The 15,833-nt window shown below is 39.7% G+C and overlaps 2 protein-coding genes across 2 annotated transcripts in view; one reads left to right on the top strand and one right to left on the bottom strand.

Annotated features, from left to right (window-relative positions):
• Positions 1 to 2,879: 2,879 nt before the first annotated feature.
• LOC108044721 (sodium-independent sulfate anion transporter) lies at positions 2,880 to 5,873 on the top strand. The gene is given in 6 exon segments (XM_044458498.1): positions 2,880 to 3,130; positions 3,201 to 3,871; positions 4,196 to 4,532; positions 4,598 to 4,860; positions 5,048 to 5,233; positions 5,292 to 5,873. Coding segments are annotated over 6 exon segments (1,920 nt in total). The 5' UTR covers positions 2,880 to 3,009; the 3' UTR covers positions 5,634 to 5,873.
• A 170-nt stretch (positions 5,874 to 6,043) lies between these two features.
• Positions 6,044 to 15,833, bottom strand: part of LOC108044697 — a 29,452-nt gene continuing 19,662 nt past the window's right edge. Inside the window, 3 exon segments of the mRNA XM_044458718.1 lie at positions 6,044 to 9,283; positions 12,155 to 12,222; positions 14,850 to 15,138. Coding sequence (XP_044314653.1) covers positions 8,531 to 9,283; positions 12,155 to 12,222; positions 14,850 to 15,138 — 1,110 coding nt within the window. The 3' untranslated portion in view covers positions 6,044 to 8,530.

Raw genomic sequence — 15,833 nt, 5'->3', positions numbered from 1 at the left:
GACGAACTGCGCGGCGGGGGTGGTAAACGGTGAATTTTGTTTCGGTCAAAAACTATTTAGTTAATTTATTAACTTCAATTAGAACAGGGGTGCGTGTGTGCAGCCACAGAGTTCGGTATCGAATGGTTATCGCCTGGACACTCGATTTCGTTGGGCCTGACGATAGTCTATCGATTGCTCTGGCGCTATCAAACACTAGAAATAGAGTTGGGCACTGCCGTTGTGCGCGCGTTTTGAACTTTTTCTTAGATTACGTATTTTGGATTGTTATTAAACTGCTTGATTATTCAAATATTTGCCTCAAATCTAGTTCACAAATATGGGCGGACCTATTAATAAAGTTCGCTATCTTTGGTGTCCCAGAGAATAGAAAACATCCGCATATTTACCACATGTCCAGATAAGCGCTAGACACCCAACGACCTTGGTCGTCGAGAAACTCCTTTTCCGAGAAAGCTGGTGGCAGCTTAATCATTTCAAAGTCAGTGAATTCTTTTTTTATAAGGTGGTCGTACCCCAGCTCCCATATCAGATATACTAATTACGATGCAATCTCGTTTACAGCCTAGCGGGGTCGACACATACAGAAACCCTAAATCTGTCAGTCCCACACGCCAAGCGGAGGGTCTTTGTACCGCCCATTGGGTTAGTTAACACCTTCTGAATCTGTGAGGCGGAGATATGTATAATCATGGGCTTCTGGTCACTTAAAAATTATTTTATGATATGGTAACAAAGTTTATATTATGTCAGGAAACCGAAGCATTAAATTAAAATATACCAATATCATAAATTATACAAATTGTGCAAAAAAAAGTAATATTGCTAATTTTATGACTTCTGAAAACATGATATATAAATGCATTCTTTAAAAATAAAGACAATATGAAAATATTAATAGAGCACTTTATTTTGATGTTCAAATTTAACTTTTATTCTTTTAAAAATAACCCTTTAGAATGGTTGTCACAAGGTGTCGTCGCATTGAATATAATATTGATATTTGATTGATTTATTTGAGATCGTTGGATCTGTCTAAGACAAAATCCAAATATTGGTCCATCATTTAGCGATCGAGGTGCTCGGAATGCCACTTGACCGGCAGCCAAAGGTGGAAAATTACTTGAAGTCCACACGACATTGGTTGACAATCCATTGGGATCCCAGATCGCCACTGCCTCCATCTCCCCCACTGCGCACTTGGAGTGCGGGGACATGATAGCGATATCTCGGTAGTTTCTGGCACCGGTGCCGTTGACACTTCCAGTTATATATTCGTTTGTGCTCCGGCCGACGGATCCAAATCCAACCGCCCAACCCTCTGCAATGTTTGCTCGCCCATCTGCCTGCCGAATGCGCGTTAAGTATGTCATTGTTGTACTGATCTCGAGCTGAAAATAAAAGCGGACTGTTTGTCGCCTTTTTCTTGACTCTTTTCATTTTACGTGTTTATCAGAAAAATCTGCCCGAGCCCACTTATTTATCATTAAAAAATTCGCTTATTCGGCAGTTTTCATTAGATTGCGAAGCGGTGCACTTGGCACACTCAAGTGGAAAGGATAATCAGTAGAAAATATTCCAAAGCTTCTTTTACCGAATGTCCTTCGATTTTTAAGTTAAAAGCTTATGCGGATACGTGAAACATGTCAATTGTAAAGAAACTATCCTTTGATGGTAAGGATAATACTTGAACTCTTGGCTTATATGCCTTTGGGTTCTTGTAAAAAGTGAAAAGACATTTTGAGTGCTGTTTTACACATGGATAGAAATAAAGAAATTTGTCAGTTATATAAATTCTTTGCAATTTCTGTGACTTATGGTACATCTCGTGATCACTTTATAGCAGTTCCATTTACACTACTTGGCCAATTTTACAACCGTCATATATGCCACCCGCCGATCTACCGCTTTAATTAGCATCAAAAACAGCTGGCGATATAGTCGACGCAAGTTGTCAAAAATTTTGGCCTGATGTTGCAAATTAGCATTCATTTGGGGCTTCATTTTTCGCCCATCATGACCGATAAAGCTCGTGTATAAAAAATATTTAACTTGCCAAACCGTCAACCACAAATATTAACATTGGCTGACAAAACAAAAGAAGTAATTATTTGACTATATTGGAGTTTAATTTGGAGAAGATTATATTTAAGTAGACTCCCTTGGAGTAAAGAAACCAAATAAATGAAAATGATTTTATGAAACAAATTTTGGAATCATAAGAAAATGTTTCAAATACAAATAATAATAATTATTTTAACCCTTTAACTGAAATTGCTAATTGTTCTGAAATAGAAAATCTATTATTAGCGTGGATACGGCAATAGCATTGATAAGTAATTCAGACATATTCGCAATTCGTGTGAAAGGTAACACCTATCAATGGCTTGTACTATTGATTTAGAGCTATAGACTCAGATATGACTAACAGTCTCAGTACGCATTTGTTCCTATCCGGATTTGTTTTCGATATGAGTAGCCCTCAATGTGCTAATTTTTTCATTCGCTTTCCCTGAATTTTTATTAAAAAGCCCTAATCACTTATTTTATTTTGGCTCAACTCGAGTTTCGCTTTGTTTACCCATTAAAAAGTGGGTAAAAAATTGATTTTAAATGCGATTTACATAAAGAGCGATTGAGGAAGATGTAAACGGGTTTTGAAGTCCGTCAGATACATATAAAGCTATACAATTGAGTGGTATATGGAGAGTCATAGTTCCCGCTCAATAACAGTTAAGAATCTCAGTTATTTAAACAAATTACCGAGCACAGGCAGAGCGGGAGTACGTAAACATACATGTGTGCTTAATTACGAATTCACACAATTAAAGTTTTGCGCTGTTTTTTTACTGTGCTTTCGGCTCAGCTCGGCAGCGGACAAGCCGGACTGTTCGGTTTTATTATTAAAATGCTAAAAATCCCCCAGACAAAATCAAACAATTTCGGCTAGCAGAGCGATTGTACCTGGCCATTGGCGAAACTGAAACAGAAACTGAAAATTAGTACACAATGCGTTGGCCGCGAAAGCACACGTTCGGCCTGTGGCCCAAGGGAAACAATAGTGGTTGCAATCGCCGGAGTGGAGAAGCTACCGGGGATCACCAGGCCACAGTGGCCACCATTTACGATCGTATGAATCGCGGCTTAGTTATTTCCGACTCGAACTCCCACTGAGCATCGTTATTTCGTCTCGATTTCAGCCAGTTGCGAGGAGAAAGAGAAGTACACGGCTCAAAATGGCGAAGACTATTACGGCCAGGTCCACACCGTCGACTTGGATGTGGCCAGCAAGTACTCCAAGCCAAAGGAGGCCCACTGGCTGGTGCGACGTCTCTTCTTCCTCAGCTGGATTACCAGCTACGATCGGGAGCGGGCCTTTGCCGATTTGATTGCAGGGATCACCTTGGGTCTGACCATTATTCCCCAGAGTATTGCCTACGCCGCCCTGGCCGGACTCTCATCCGAGTACGGCCTGTACTCCGCCTTCATTGGATCCATCATCTATGTGTTTTTCGGCACGATACCACAGGTTTCCATCGGACCCACCAGCCTGATGGCCATTCTCACACTGCAATTCTGCGCGGGTAAGCCAGTGCAGGTGGTCATTGTTCTGGCATTCCTCGCCGGTTTGGTGGAACTGGCCATGGGAGTGTTCCAGCTGGGATTCATTGTGAGCTTCATTCCGTCTCCGGTTACGAAGGCTTTCACCTCGGGCACGGCGGTGATCGTGGTGTTTGCCCAGATCAAGAATCTTCTAGGGGTTCGCCTGAAGGGATTTCCCTCGGTAGCAGACTTCTTCACCAACATTCGTCCTACCGATGCGACAATGGGAATAGCCTGCATGGTGGCGCTGCTCTCCTACTGAGGGTAAGTTTAATATGATTATATAATTATTAAATTTTATCAAAATATAAATACTTTTAACTATAGTAAGATTATCCAAAAAATAATTGATAATTTGATTAATTAGCTTCAATTACAACTAATCAATAAGCTTACGTTTGCTTTTATATTTTGTATTTGATTTTCATTATTTAATTTAAGTCAGTAAACTTCGTGGTTGCCAAAATACTCTTACTAAAAATATAATTTTGATAATTAATATCTCATGACGATAAGCTAGAGACAGGTTCCCTTTTGTTATAATAAAATATCGGTTTATTGACCAATTTTTGTGATCTTTTGGCTTGTTCAGCTTCTGTCGCAGGTGAATTTCAAGCAGGACACGGCTGTCACGCGCCGTCTTAAGAAGATCCTGTGGTACATCAGCATATCGCGCAATGCCCTGGTTGTCTTCACCACCGGGCTGATAGTGTTCATCTGGGTGAGGAAGAGCTCAATTGAGGCGGTGCCCTTTGCCCTTTCCGCAAAGGTTTCCTCGGCCATGCCCACGTTCAAGTTGCCGCCCTTTGCCTTCGAATACCAGAACCGAACTTATGTTTTCACGGATATTCTTCATGAGCTGGGCAGCGGAATCGTTGTGGTGCCAATTGTGGCAGTCCTCGCTAACGTGGCCATTGCCAAGGCCTTCGGTGCGTATGCGTAATATTAGAGTTTTAAAGGGTTTGCCTCTATTTTTGTGTATATTGTGTTTCAGTCAAAGACGGCAATCTGGATGCCTCGCAGGAGATGCTCACCTTGGGTATCTGCAACATAGCTGGTTCCTTCTTCAGTGCCATGCCCACCTGCGGAGCTTTCACCCGCTCGGCCGTGAGTCAGGCTTCCGGAGTTCGAACGCCAATGGCTGGAATCTACACGGGATTGATAGTGCTCTCCGCTCTGAGCATTCTGACCCCGTACTTCCAGTACATTCCCAAAGCCTCGTTGTCTGCCGTCCTCATCGCAGCGGTCATCTTTATGGTGGGTACTTTTTACTACACTAAGAAAAAGAATTGGCTAAAATATTTGTCACACATTCAACGCTCAAGATCCTGAATGGCTCCTGTTGTGTATGCTGGCATAAATCTACACGAAATCTAAGCCGACTCTTGAACTCAGTTTAGCCAAACTCCTTATTTTAATAATTTTATTGATTTCTTACAAACAGATTGATCTAAGTCCGGTCAAGGAGCTTTGGCAAACCAACAAGAAGGACTTCTTCAGCTGGGTGGGTACCTTGATCATCTGTTTGGCGTATGGCGTGGAGTTGGGCCTGCTATTTGGAATTGTACTTAGTATGGTGTCCATTCTGCTGCGCTTGGGTAACCCGAAATTTGAGGTCACGCTGAAACAGGTAAGGTAACCAATTCTAAAAAAAATTATTTAAATAATATTGAAAGCCTTTCCCGCAGCATGAATCCACGTACTATGTCCACGTGGTGCCCCAGTCGGATGTCTATTACAGTGGAGTGGATGCATTGCGAAGTGAACTAATGGGCGCCTGCAAAGAGTTCCCAGTAGTTCTCGACTGCGCACGATTCATGCTGTTCGATGCCACCTTCAGCGAGATGCTGATCTCAGTGGCCAAGGATATGGCCGCCCACGATATACTGCTCGTCCTGCAGAACATGAGCCTGAAGGTGCAGCAGATGCTGCCCGTGATGAGCAATGTGCGCTTCTGCCAGGAGGACAGCCAGCTGTCGAGCCATCTGCAGGTCGAGAAGGAGGCGCTTTTGCCGGAGGCCAAGCTGTAATCATTGCTATCTGATGCCAGCAGTCCGTTCCAGTCTGTTTGATCCGGTTTTGTCGGACGTCATGAGAATTATCTCCGGATCTGCTACCGCTTGACGTTCGCACGCAAATTGCGCAACTGAGCGGCGGCACCAGTTAGTTGATTACTTAGATTTAGGGGATTAGTTAAACGACTTTGTAAATACTTATATGCATTATTAAAATATAGTACTCTTCTATGAATATATACCAAGATAACCCAACCGAAAGTATTCTGACATCGTTGATAAACAGGTGCTTGAAGAGTCCATAAAGCATGCCTCGTGCCGCGGCATTCAAAGAGATAGAATGGCATACGTGTCGTATGAGTAATGCCGCAGAATTGCTCTCAACTCAATTGACGCCTCATTAAATCAATTGAAATGCCGGTTGCTTTTTCTTTGAAATTGTTGTTTAATTATTATTTTTTCGCTTTTTCTCGTTCAATAAGGAAATTATAATTTATAGAAAAAGTATAATAATACAGTATAACAATTTAGTTGGTTTTCATTTTGCTTTGTTTATCCATTTCATATTGCATAGTACTCTTTGCCATTATCATTGTTTGCCAGTGTGTTTAATGGGAATTTACTTTCATTTATTCTATATTGTTCGCTTTGTTTCCGAGGAAATAAACTGTTGTATAGTTGTATAGGTGTCTAGTAAATGATTATAGAGTGTATCTGTGTGTCCTTCTGTCTGCATCTGTGTGTTTCCGGTCCGCCCCCGCATTCCGGATGCGATATCTATTCCGGTCGCGGCGGCTTTCCGGCTTCGGTGGACGCCGAAGTTAGGCTTGTAGATTGTAATTGTCTACCCGATGTGGCTGAATAATACAGTGACTTGATTGTTAGATTTAAATCATTTACGTGGGAAAAGTTAACGCTTGTTTCGATTTCGGTAAGTCCTTCTCCATCCGCCTCAACATTTCCGGGCTAATTCCGATATCTATAATTCTGCCCTATTTGCCAGTTTACAATTTACAGTGTTGACTTTAACTGCTGTGTTTCTATGTGTCCTGTGTGTGGTAAGTGTGTGTCTAAAGTAATCATTTGCTCACAATTTTTGTTTTTGCCGGCCAAGCACATGTACATATGCAACTCTATGCGCTCTTTAAATATGCCTTGTTTAATATATTTGTTTGGTAAATTTTGTCATTAATATATTTTGTTATCTTTATACTTTCCATTTCTTGAATGTTTGTATTTTCGTAAAGCAAGAGGTACGCAATGTATTTGTTTGTGTATGCTGAGTGTATGAGGGCTGAGTTAAAGCAATTTTCAAACATTAAGAAACAGTTGACTATATTTTCCCGAACCGGATTAAAGCAAAGTTCCCCCAGAAAGAGAGAGAATCAGAAGTAGTCGTATGCGGCGTATGCAAGTAACTAACTATCGGTAGTAGGTAGTATTAAAATAACGATCGAAAGAGTGTAGTTGGATAGGTTTTAGGTAGATAGCGATAGGAAGTAGTAGCAAGGGGCGGCTTAAGTTGCTAAAGGAAGTGTGAAAAGGACTCCTTGCTGAATTTAGTGAACATGTCTCCTGGGTCTAACGCTACGATCTTGTGCTTAGTACATTATATTTGTATTTGCCATTGGGTATCCCATATATGTATGTAGGAGTAGATCTCTCTTGGTCTTTGGTTTGCTTTAAGTTACACTGATATTTATCGCATATGGCTTCTATGGACATCAAACACTGAAAGAAGTGGGGCGTAGAATAGAAATTTAAGTCGAGCATTCGAAGGCTGGTTTTTGGGGTTTTGGGGTTTTTGGGGACTTGGGATTTGGCTGAGGCTATCACTGGATTGGAAAAGGGGAACGTTCTCTTCTTGTGCTGGACTGGAAGTCAAGGTCGCCTTGTCTTGGAAATGCGCCCGATTGGAGGTTGGCTTGAATGCGAAGTCGTATTTAGTATATGCGAATATATGTAAATATGTACCATATCGATTTATTTATATACTTTAATGTATGTATTTTTGTTCTGCGTCTTTCCGCTTGTCTGACATTGCTCAACATTCGGTTGTGTTTTGATTTATAAATGTAATTTTAGTGTATCTCAATTTAGTTTTTAATATACTTTAAATATATACATATAATATATGTATATGTATGTTTATGTTTATGTTCGGTTTAGTTTACCTTATGTGTTTGCTTTATCTTCTCTTATCTTCTCCTCCTTTCTTTTGGTTTTTATTTATAAACTGGTCAGCAACAGTAGCAAATTTAACAATGTGCGTTAACAAATAATTGTAAATATAATGTATGTATATAATATATTTCTCCTCCTTTACTTGAATTTGTATTTGTATAATATATGTGTGTGTGTTCAGTATCTATGTGAGTGTGTATTGCGTCTGTGTGTGTGTGTGTGTGTGTGAGTGTCTGGGTGTGGCTGCAGGTGGATAATCCACCTGGTCTTGTATTATAGAGCTTTATCCTTTAGTGGGTAAGTGGATTCTTTATCGAGATGCAGTCACCTAAACCGGCAGGCAATTTGTTAAATAATTTTACAACAATTTATCTGGGCTTGTGGCTTTGTTTCTGTCCCGACTGTGCGACCGATGCTGCTGTTGTCTGTCGGTCACTCATAATATTTCTATCAATTTAATTAATAAAAAATATTACCATTAGTACTATTAGTCATATCATATCATATCAACAACAACATACGCATTGGCCCACAGCGGACCGGGTATGGGTTTTAACTTTAGCATTGGTTTGTCTGTCTGCCTACTTTTCCTCCTCTGTGTTTTTTTTTCTTTTTTATATGTATATATTAGCTTAGTAATCGTAATCAATAGCAATAATCATAATCATAATAGTAATAATAAGTCTAATCTACGAATAATATAACAGGACCCTATAGAATGACCGGGGTTATTTGCCAAAGCCGAACCCGAATTTCCCGAAGAGGTCTTTGCCTTTCGATAGGACATCGCCGCCGGGCGCCGCTGCCGCGATTCCCTTGAGCCCGCCCAGCAATCCGGCGCCCGGTCCTTGAGGCGGAGCCTGGGCTTGCGGTGGCACTTGTTGTGGCTGCTGCTGCATTCCGGGCTGCATTCCGGGTTGCATGCCGGGTTGCATTCCGGGTTGCATGCCGGGTTGCATGCCGGGCTGCATGCCCGCCTGCATTCCGGGTTGCATTCCGGACTGCATTCCTTGCTGCATCCCCTGCTGCATGCCCATTCCGGGCTGTTGGGCACCGAAGGCGTTTGCTTGTTGCTGCGCTGGCTGCACACCACCGGGTGGTTGCATTGGATCCGTCTTGGGCGGTTGCTTCGACCCAAATAGACCACCGGTGGCAGCCGAGGTAGCACCAGAGAGCAGGCTAGTCGCGCCGGAGAAGAGGCCGCCCGTCGGCGCCTGTGTCGTCACCGGGGGCTGCTGTTGCTGCTGCTGACCCATTTGGCCCATCTGACCCATCTGTCCCATTTGGCCCATCTGTCCCATCTGCTGGCCCATCTGCTGACCCATCATTCCAGGTTGTCCCATTTGCTGTTGTTGCTGCTGCTGCTGTCCCATCTGCGTCTGTTGCTGACCGTACTGCTGCTGCTGCTGCTGCTGCTGTTGGAGTTGCTGCTGCTGCTGTTGCTGCTGCAGGCCGACATTACCAACGCGACCGATCATCCCCTGCAAGGTGGCGTTGGTCCAAGGACCACAAAACACATGTTAGTTGGGCTTCCAATCAGGCAGTGGGCGCATTAAACGAATGGCAAACTAATTGTTAAGTATATATATATATATGGTACGTATATTTATGGGGGTTTCTTAATATTTTCATGGATTTCTTTCAATGCTCTCTCAAGTACGTTAGCCGGGGTAATTGGTTAGTTTAGCGAGGTCCTCGGCCATTTGTCGCCGAGTTACTTGAGATGTTTTGGTTGTGTTAGTAATGGCAACTACGTTCGTTAACTACGAAAAGAGGCTAGTCAAAAACCGAACCGGATCCTCAGTGGATCCTCGCTAGATGAAACATAGTGCTCAGCCTGGATCCAATCGATGGACTCCAAGCAGAAAGGCTTGATTTCAGGCCTCAATTGAAACGAGTAACAGTAGCATTACGTGATTTGATTTTTTATACACATCCGTTGGTTAGAACAAAACTAAAAAATATGTAGAACTAGCAACGTTTCTCAATAGTTTTTAAACTGAAAATTGAAAGGGCCTAAGGCCAAAGGAGAACAAAAGAACTTGCATGGCAAAAAGAAAAAAAGTTCGAAAAACTCTTTAATATACGCATTCTGACAGCAGATTTCAGACAGTGCCGAAGGACTCTCGAAGTCCCCGCTGTGGATCGGACTTCTATAGTTCTAAAGCTCTATTTATTTACACTACCTTGATGAGGAGTGGTTTGCCAGTCACTAAGAAGTGGGCAGTTATGTCGGAGGTCGTGTTTTGTGAAGGTGTCTAGGCAATCATCGAAATCATAAATATTCAGCGGATACTTATCATCCGGAATGAGATCGTGTTGATGAACTTAACAAACCAAATTAAATCTGTTATTTTGAGTCAATATGTGGCTATTTTTTCATCGGTGTTTGATCATTGTTTAAAGTAAAAGCTAAATGCAAATCTATTGTGGAAATCATAGTGGACGAAGGTGAGCCAGAGGAAATAATATGAGGGAAATGTTGATAGTAATCAAAAGCAAATACATTTTGGATTTAACTAAAGGCGGGGAGAAAAACTAAAACGCAACTGACGAAACCAAAAACTCAAGGAATTACACATACAGTGAATCACATAGAAATTTGTACACATTACATCCAATATTCCATATAGTAGTAGTAGCAATTAATTAATATAATTAGTAGCGTATACCAGTAAAAAAAACAAAAATTTATTCATATATAGATATATATATATATATTTATAGGTATGTATGTATTACATCTTATCAGCAATACGTTTACTTGAGTGTGTATTTTGTATCTGGCATATGGTATCTGGTATTTGGCGATTCTAAGATAAGGCGTTTCGGATACTGTGTGAATAGATTTGTACACATTTTGTTTTGCTAATTATCTTGTTTTCCGGAATACGTTTTGTTTGCTCTCCAAGCTAATTTTAAAGCAGTTATAACTAGCATAATTCGAATCTAAGGCCAGCCTGCAAATTATTAAGCAGGTCAAACCATTTTATTGTGGTTATGATAATGTTTCCATTGCTATCGAAAAAAATAATTTAAATTAAGGCAATTAATTGCCTGAACCTTAACTACACGCAACAATTTTGTGTAGTTTCACCCATCCATTAGCTTAAATTGAGCAAACGGCAGAATATTAAGAATTGAACTTATAATATGCCAAATTTTGTGGCATATTTTATTTCTAGAAAGATTAGTAAGTCTGTAAGCTGAGTAAGTATTGTAAAAATAAACTTAAACCATTTCACAGAAATAAAAAAGCAGTGAAATTTTAAATAGAAAAACACATATTTGAAATGTATATAAAACAAGTAAAGAACAAACATAAGAGTAATCGATGTGAATGATTGTTGCTGTGGAAATTGTTGCTGATATTGGTTAAAGTTCCTTGACAGATTATATATACAGTCTATACACATTCATGATCTGTTGATTAGCTTTATTCTGAGTTCGTTTACGAATATATTACACCAACATGAAGTGCGGCATTTGCAGGCTTTGAATGCTCAACGATCTTGGGATAACCTTTACACGGACGAGTCTCTTGCTTATTTGTTTGAATGTTTGTATTTATAATGTCGTTATTGTCTTTGGATGTTAACTACAAGATAAACATGTTGCTAGCTATACATATGTACTATATATATATATATATATAGGTATATAAAAATCGGTTGATTGGTATCGTTAAAAGGAATGTTCAAGTACTGTACTGAAAGCGTTTGAATCGGGGTTTGAATGGGGATACAAATAGACACAGTGAGATAAGGAGTATGCGTAGTAGCTATAGACATAGAAAGAGAAAAGAGGACGGAACAATGGACGATCGAGTCGAGAAATGACGAGTGTGAAAGAGTCCGCACAACACAGCTGGCGCGTGTGCAGGAAAGCGATAGCAGTATGTCAAAGAAAAGAGATGGCGTGTTCCTCTTCTGTCTGAGTGTCGGGATAATACGTTGTTTCCGGGTTCTATTAAATGGGTTTTTGGCTTGGCCGAGAATCGGAACCGAAAAATAATGAGTGACAGAGATAGTAAGTGAAGGCAGAGGTACAGGTAAAAGGTACAGGTACAGGTACAGGTACAGGTAGAGGGATAGGTAACTGTTGTAGTAGTTGTAACTGTTGTAGCAATAATAATATGGTAGTAGTAGGTTGCAGCTTTTGTTGGGTATTAGGTATAAGGTATTAGGTGAACAGTTGTGGTTATATTTGACGTATTCTTAACTCTTTTCTTTAGATTAGCTTTAGCATTTATTTTCACAAACAAACAAATGAAAATATTGTATATCTTTTTCTTTCTTTTCATACGTTCGATATATCAAAACAAAAGGAAACAAAAGAGAAAGAGTATTTACCTGCGTTTGGTGATCGGGGGCAGGATGGCCCGTGTTGTCTAACAGTGTAGGGGAAGCAGGGCGAGCATCTATAGCAACGAATATAACATAAAGACTTCACATTTACCACAGCAGACCATTACAAAAAATTATTTGAAAGAAGTTGTAGTAGTCAAAACGGAAAAGATCGTAATCCAAACTTAGGTCAAACTTAGGCATCGAAAATCAAATGAAAACCAATCGAAATCTTGAATTTAGTCGCGTACAATTTGCAAATAGTTCGGAGCTGCCTAAGTTCGAAAACTATGATTAATGTTGGTTGGATAGATTGGATATATATTTACTCATCTCTGCACGGGTGGGGTAAATCAAAAAATCTTTGTTCTATATAATTCACCGCAGTTCACGAACAAATCAATGGACAACTCAAAATGAGAGGGTTAAATAAAACTGGTCAATAGACCCAAAGGTCTCACATCACTTCCAAATATACGAAAGGCTTTTCGAAAATGTTATGTTAAAAATTTGATTTGCGCAAAGACATAATTGAAACGAGAGGAAAAGGCGCCAAAAAGGATATAGATCGAATCGGATTAGTAAAAAGTGAGAGAGATAGATAGTTGAGTTAAATGATTGCATTTGATTTGATTGTGGTTATTGGTCCAGACGTAAGTAGATTAAAATTTTATTAAATATTACCTTCTTTTATAGCCCTATTTGTCCCCCGATTGGGAGCTTCTTGGGGTTTCTGAATTATGTTCAGAACTCGGTTCTTTGGTTGCATTTGCTCAAGCTTTTGAATGCAGTTTACAAAATATTTTATATATATATAAGTTATATAGCATTTGGACGGGCACTTAATCGGCTTAGTACATATGGCGTTGTATATAAGTAGTTATATAGAAATGGGTAATTTAAATTTAAGTTAAGTATTATACAATATAAAATGTACATTAAATACAAAATACTGCTCGTATTTATTTGAGAATTTATATATTTTGGATTTGGTGCTTGGAGCCCTTGCTGATGCTGTTGTTGTTTTTGTTGTTATATCTTGAACAAAAATGAACAAATATCAAATATATATCGAAGAAGCTAATTGGCAAACAAACAAGACCAACATTCAGAAAACCAGAAGGAAAGAAGTCAACGAAAAACGAACAGAAAATCCAAAATCAACGAGAGGAAACAACGCTAAAAGAAATATTTGATTCGAAAAGCAGATACTCGTACTCGTTTAACGATCTTGGGGATATATAGGGGATTTGGATATCCGGGTCTCAAGAGGTTCATAAGTACCATACTGCTGTACTCGAAGTTCCCTAGTTCGATCGGATATGTCCTGTCACTGGCCACCACTAATCTCTGGCTTCGTCTCCATCAGTGGATAAGGGCATTCTGGGTGACTTTTCACATTAGCACTACTTCTTCTTCGGTTCAAGGCACATTCAGAGGTTGACTTGTGATCTATGGCACGGTGGTGATCAACTAGGCATTTCAATTCATTCGGCAATCAGGTGCAAGTAATTCGTATCGTTAAGGCAAACAATTGCTTCAATACAAAATAACCAAACGGAAACAAGTGAACAAAAAAGAACAAAACGTTTTCAGACATACTTTAGTTAAGTAACATGCAAGAGACCATCTATAACTTTACACGGCTAGAAAAAGGCACGCAAGACAGGAGAGACAGGATACCAAAAAGAAAAAATTAAACAAAAAATCGGTACAGACAAGTTAAAGAAAGCTAAGTGAGGAGTTATATACAAAGGTAGGGCGATAGATGAAATGATCATGATTTAATGACACTGATATCTTTAGGCGATATCTTCATTACGGGATGATAGATGATTAATCAATGATTATGTATTATATAATGCTTGAAAAATACGTTATATTTTGTGTGTACAACAACAAGAACAACAACTATCTATTGTATATTTTTATTGGATTAGAAATATATCATTGGAATCCAAACAAAAATCGTACAAAAAAAAGAAGGAAATATTTATTTATATATAAGTTGGAAATATCGAACTGATTGGTGCTGGAAATTATTTAATTTGTACATTAACAAAAATCGCATTAAATATTAAGAAAAAAATTTTGGGAGAAAAGAGTTGTACAAAAGATCGCTCGGAATCGTAATAGAAATCAAATTAGCGGCGTTCAAAATTAGAATTAGTATTCAACTTGTAACTGTTTTTTGTTTCACTTGAAAATTTTGCGATAGAGAGTTAAGACAGAAAGAGAAAAGGAGTGAAAATATTCTCTGTGTTCTCTGATTTGTAATATATATCGTTTGGTAAACATAAACGAAAAACAAATTAACATTGGGGTATCGTAACAGAAATGGATTGCTATAGTATAGTATATATTATCCCGCTGGTGGAATTGTTTATGTAGTCTGGAAGAACCTGCATAGTTATTCATCTTATAAAGTGCTTTCGAGATTAAAGTACATGTTTTGTATTATTTTGTAGTATTGGCTTTCAGATTTTTTTTTTTTTGAAAATGAATCAACCGAAAAGAAACCGAAAACGTGAAAATGAAACTCTTGTAAGCCCGTAATAGTTTTTCGAATCGGCTTTCAGTATCACTCGATCACTGATCACTGGTTAATTCGTATTCAATTCGAACGAAAAAGAACGCAAGAGAACGAAAACGAAAAATGCGAAAGTCCACTGGCATCTCGATCTGCACAAAGCCTACTTACTTTTGCCCGGCTGGCCGCGCCCGCCCATTCCGGGCATCATGTTGTCACGTGGCGGGGGCGGCGGACCCCTCGCTCCTGGCCCCTGACCCCTGCCCCTCTGGCTCAGCCCGCCTCTGCCGGCCACTCCGCCCGGACCCATCTGGTTGTTGTACTGGTCGGGCGCGTCCGCCAGGAAGTTCGACGGCACCAGGCCGCGCACGCCGTCCAGCTCGCCCATGTAGAAACCGTCTTCATCCATATCACCGTACACGAGTATGATTTCGCCCGTCTTGAAACATAATTCCACCTGCTGTGAAGGGGAGAAGAGATGACAACAAGTGTTAGATGCAGCAGATAACATTCCAAATCATCGTTTGAAATTAAAACAAGCATTAGTGAAATCTGCTATCAATTGATTCATGGTTGATTTTCAGTTCTTTTTCAAAATGATTTAAACTTCCCCAAATTAAAATTGTGGTAATATTTATTTTATTAATTAGTAAATGTTGGGGTGTCTTAGCACTTACATTAATTCTAGATAGCAATTTAAAAGCCTTTAAAAACTATTTCGAGAATTTATCCATCTTCGATCATAGAAACCATGTTAAATACAAAATTACGCATACGCACCGTGAGCTTATTTGGGTTAGGTTTCGAAAATGTAATCTCATCTCATAATATAAATGTTTTTGGGGTATCCTAGCACCTTTGAAAACGGTTTCGAGAAAAAACCATGTTTTTTAAAATTACTCATACGCAACGTGAGCCTTTTTTGGATAGGTTTCATTAAATATTGATATCCCATCTACTTATTAGTAAATTTCAAGGGCATGAAACGCTAATAGCAATAATTAAGTTCTCAGTTTCCTGAACCCTGCCTAAAGTATGCGACTCACTTCGTTCGCCATGGGGGCCACAACATTTGCGTTGAAGCCCGGCAATAGGCTGCTAAAAAGACCACCCATAAGACCACCACCAGCCTGACTTTCCCGGCGCTAAAGAAGG

The sequence above is a fragment of the Drosophila rhopaloa genome, unplaced genomic scaffold (genome assembly GCF_018152115.1).
Source record: "Drosophila rhopaloa isolate 14029-0021.01 unplaced genomic scaffold, ASM1815211v1 contig_167, whole genome shotgun sequence".
Lineage (NCBI taxonomy): Eukaryota > Metazoa > Arthropoda > Insecta > Diptera > Drosophilidae > Drosophila > Drosophila rhopaloa.
This window is presented reverse-complemented; position numbering and strand designations above follow the sequence as displayed.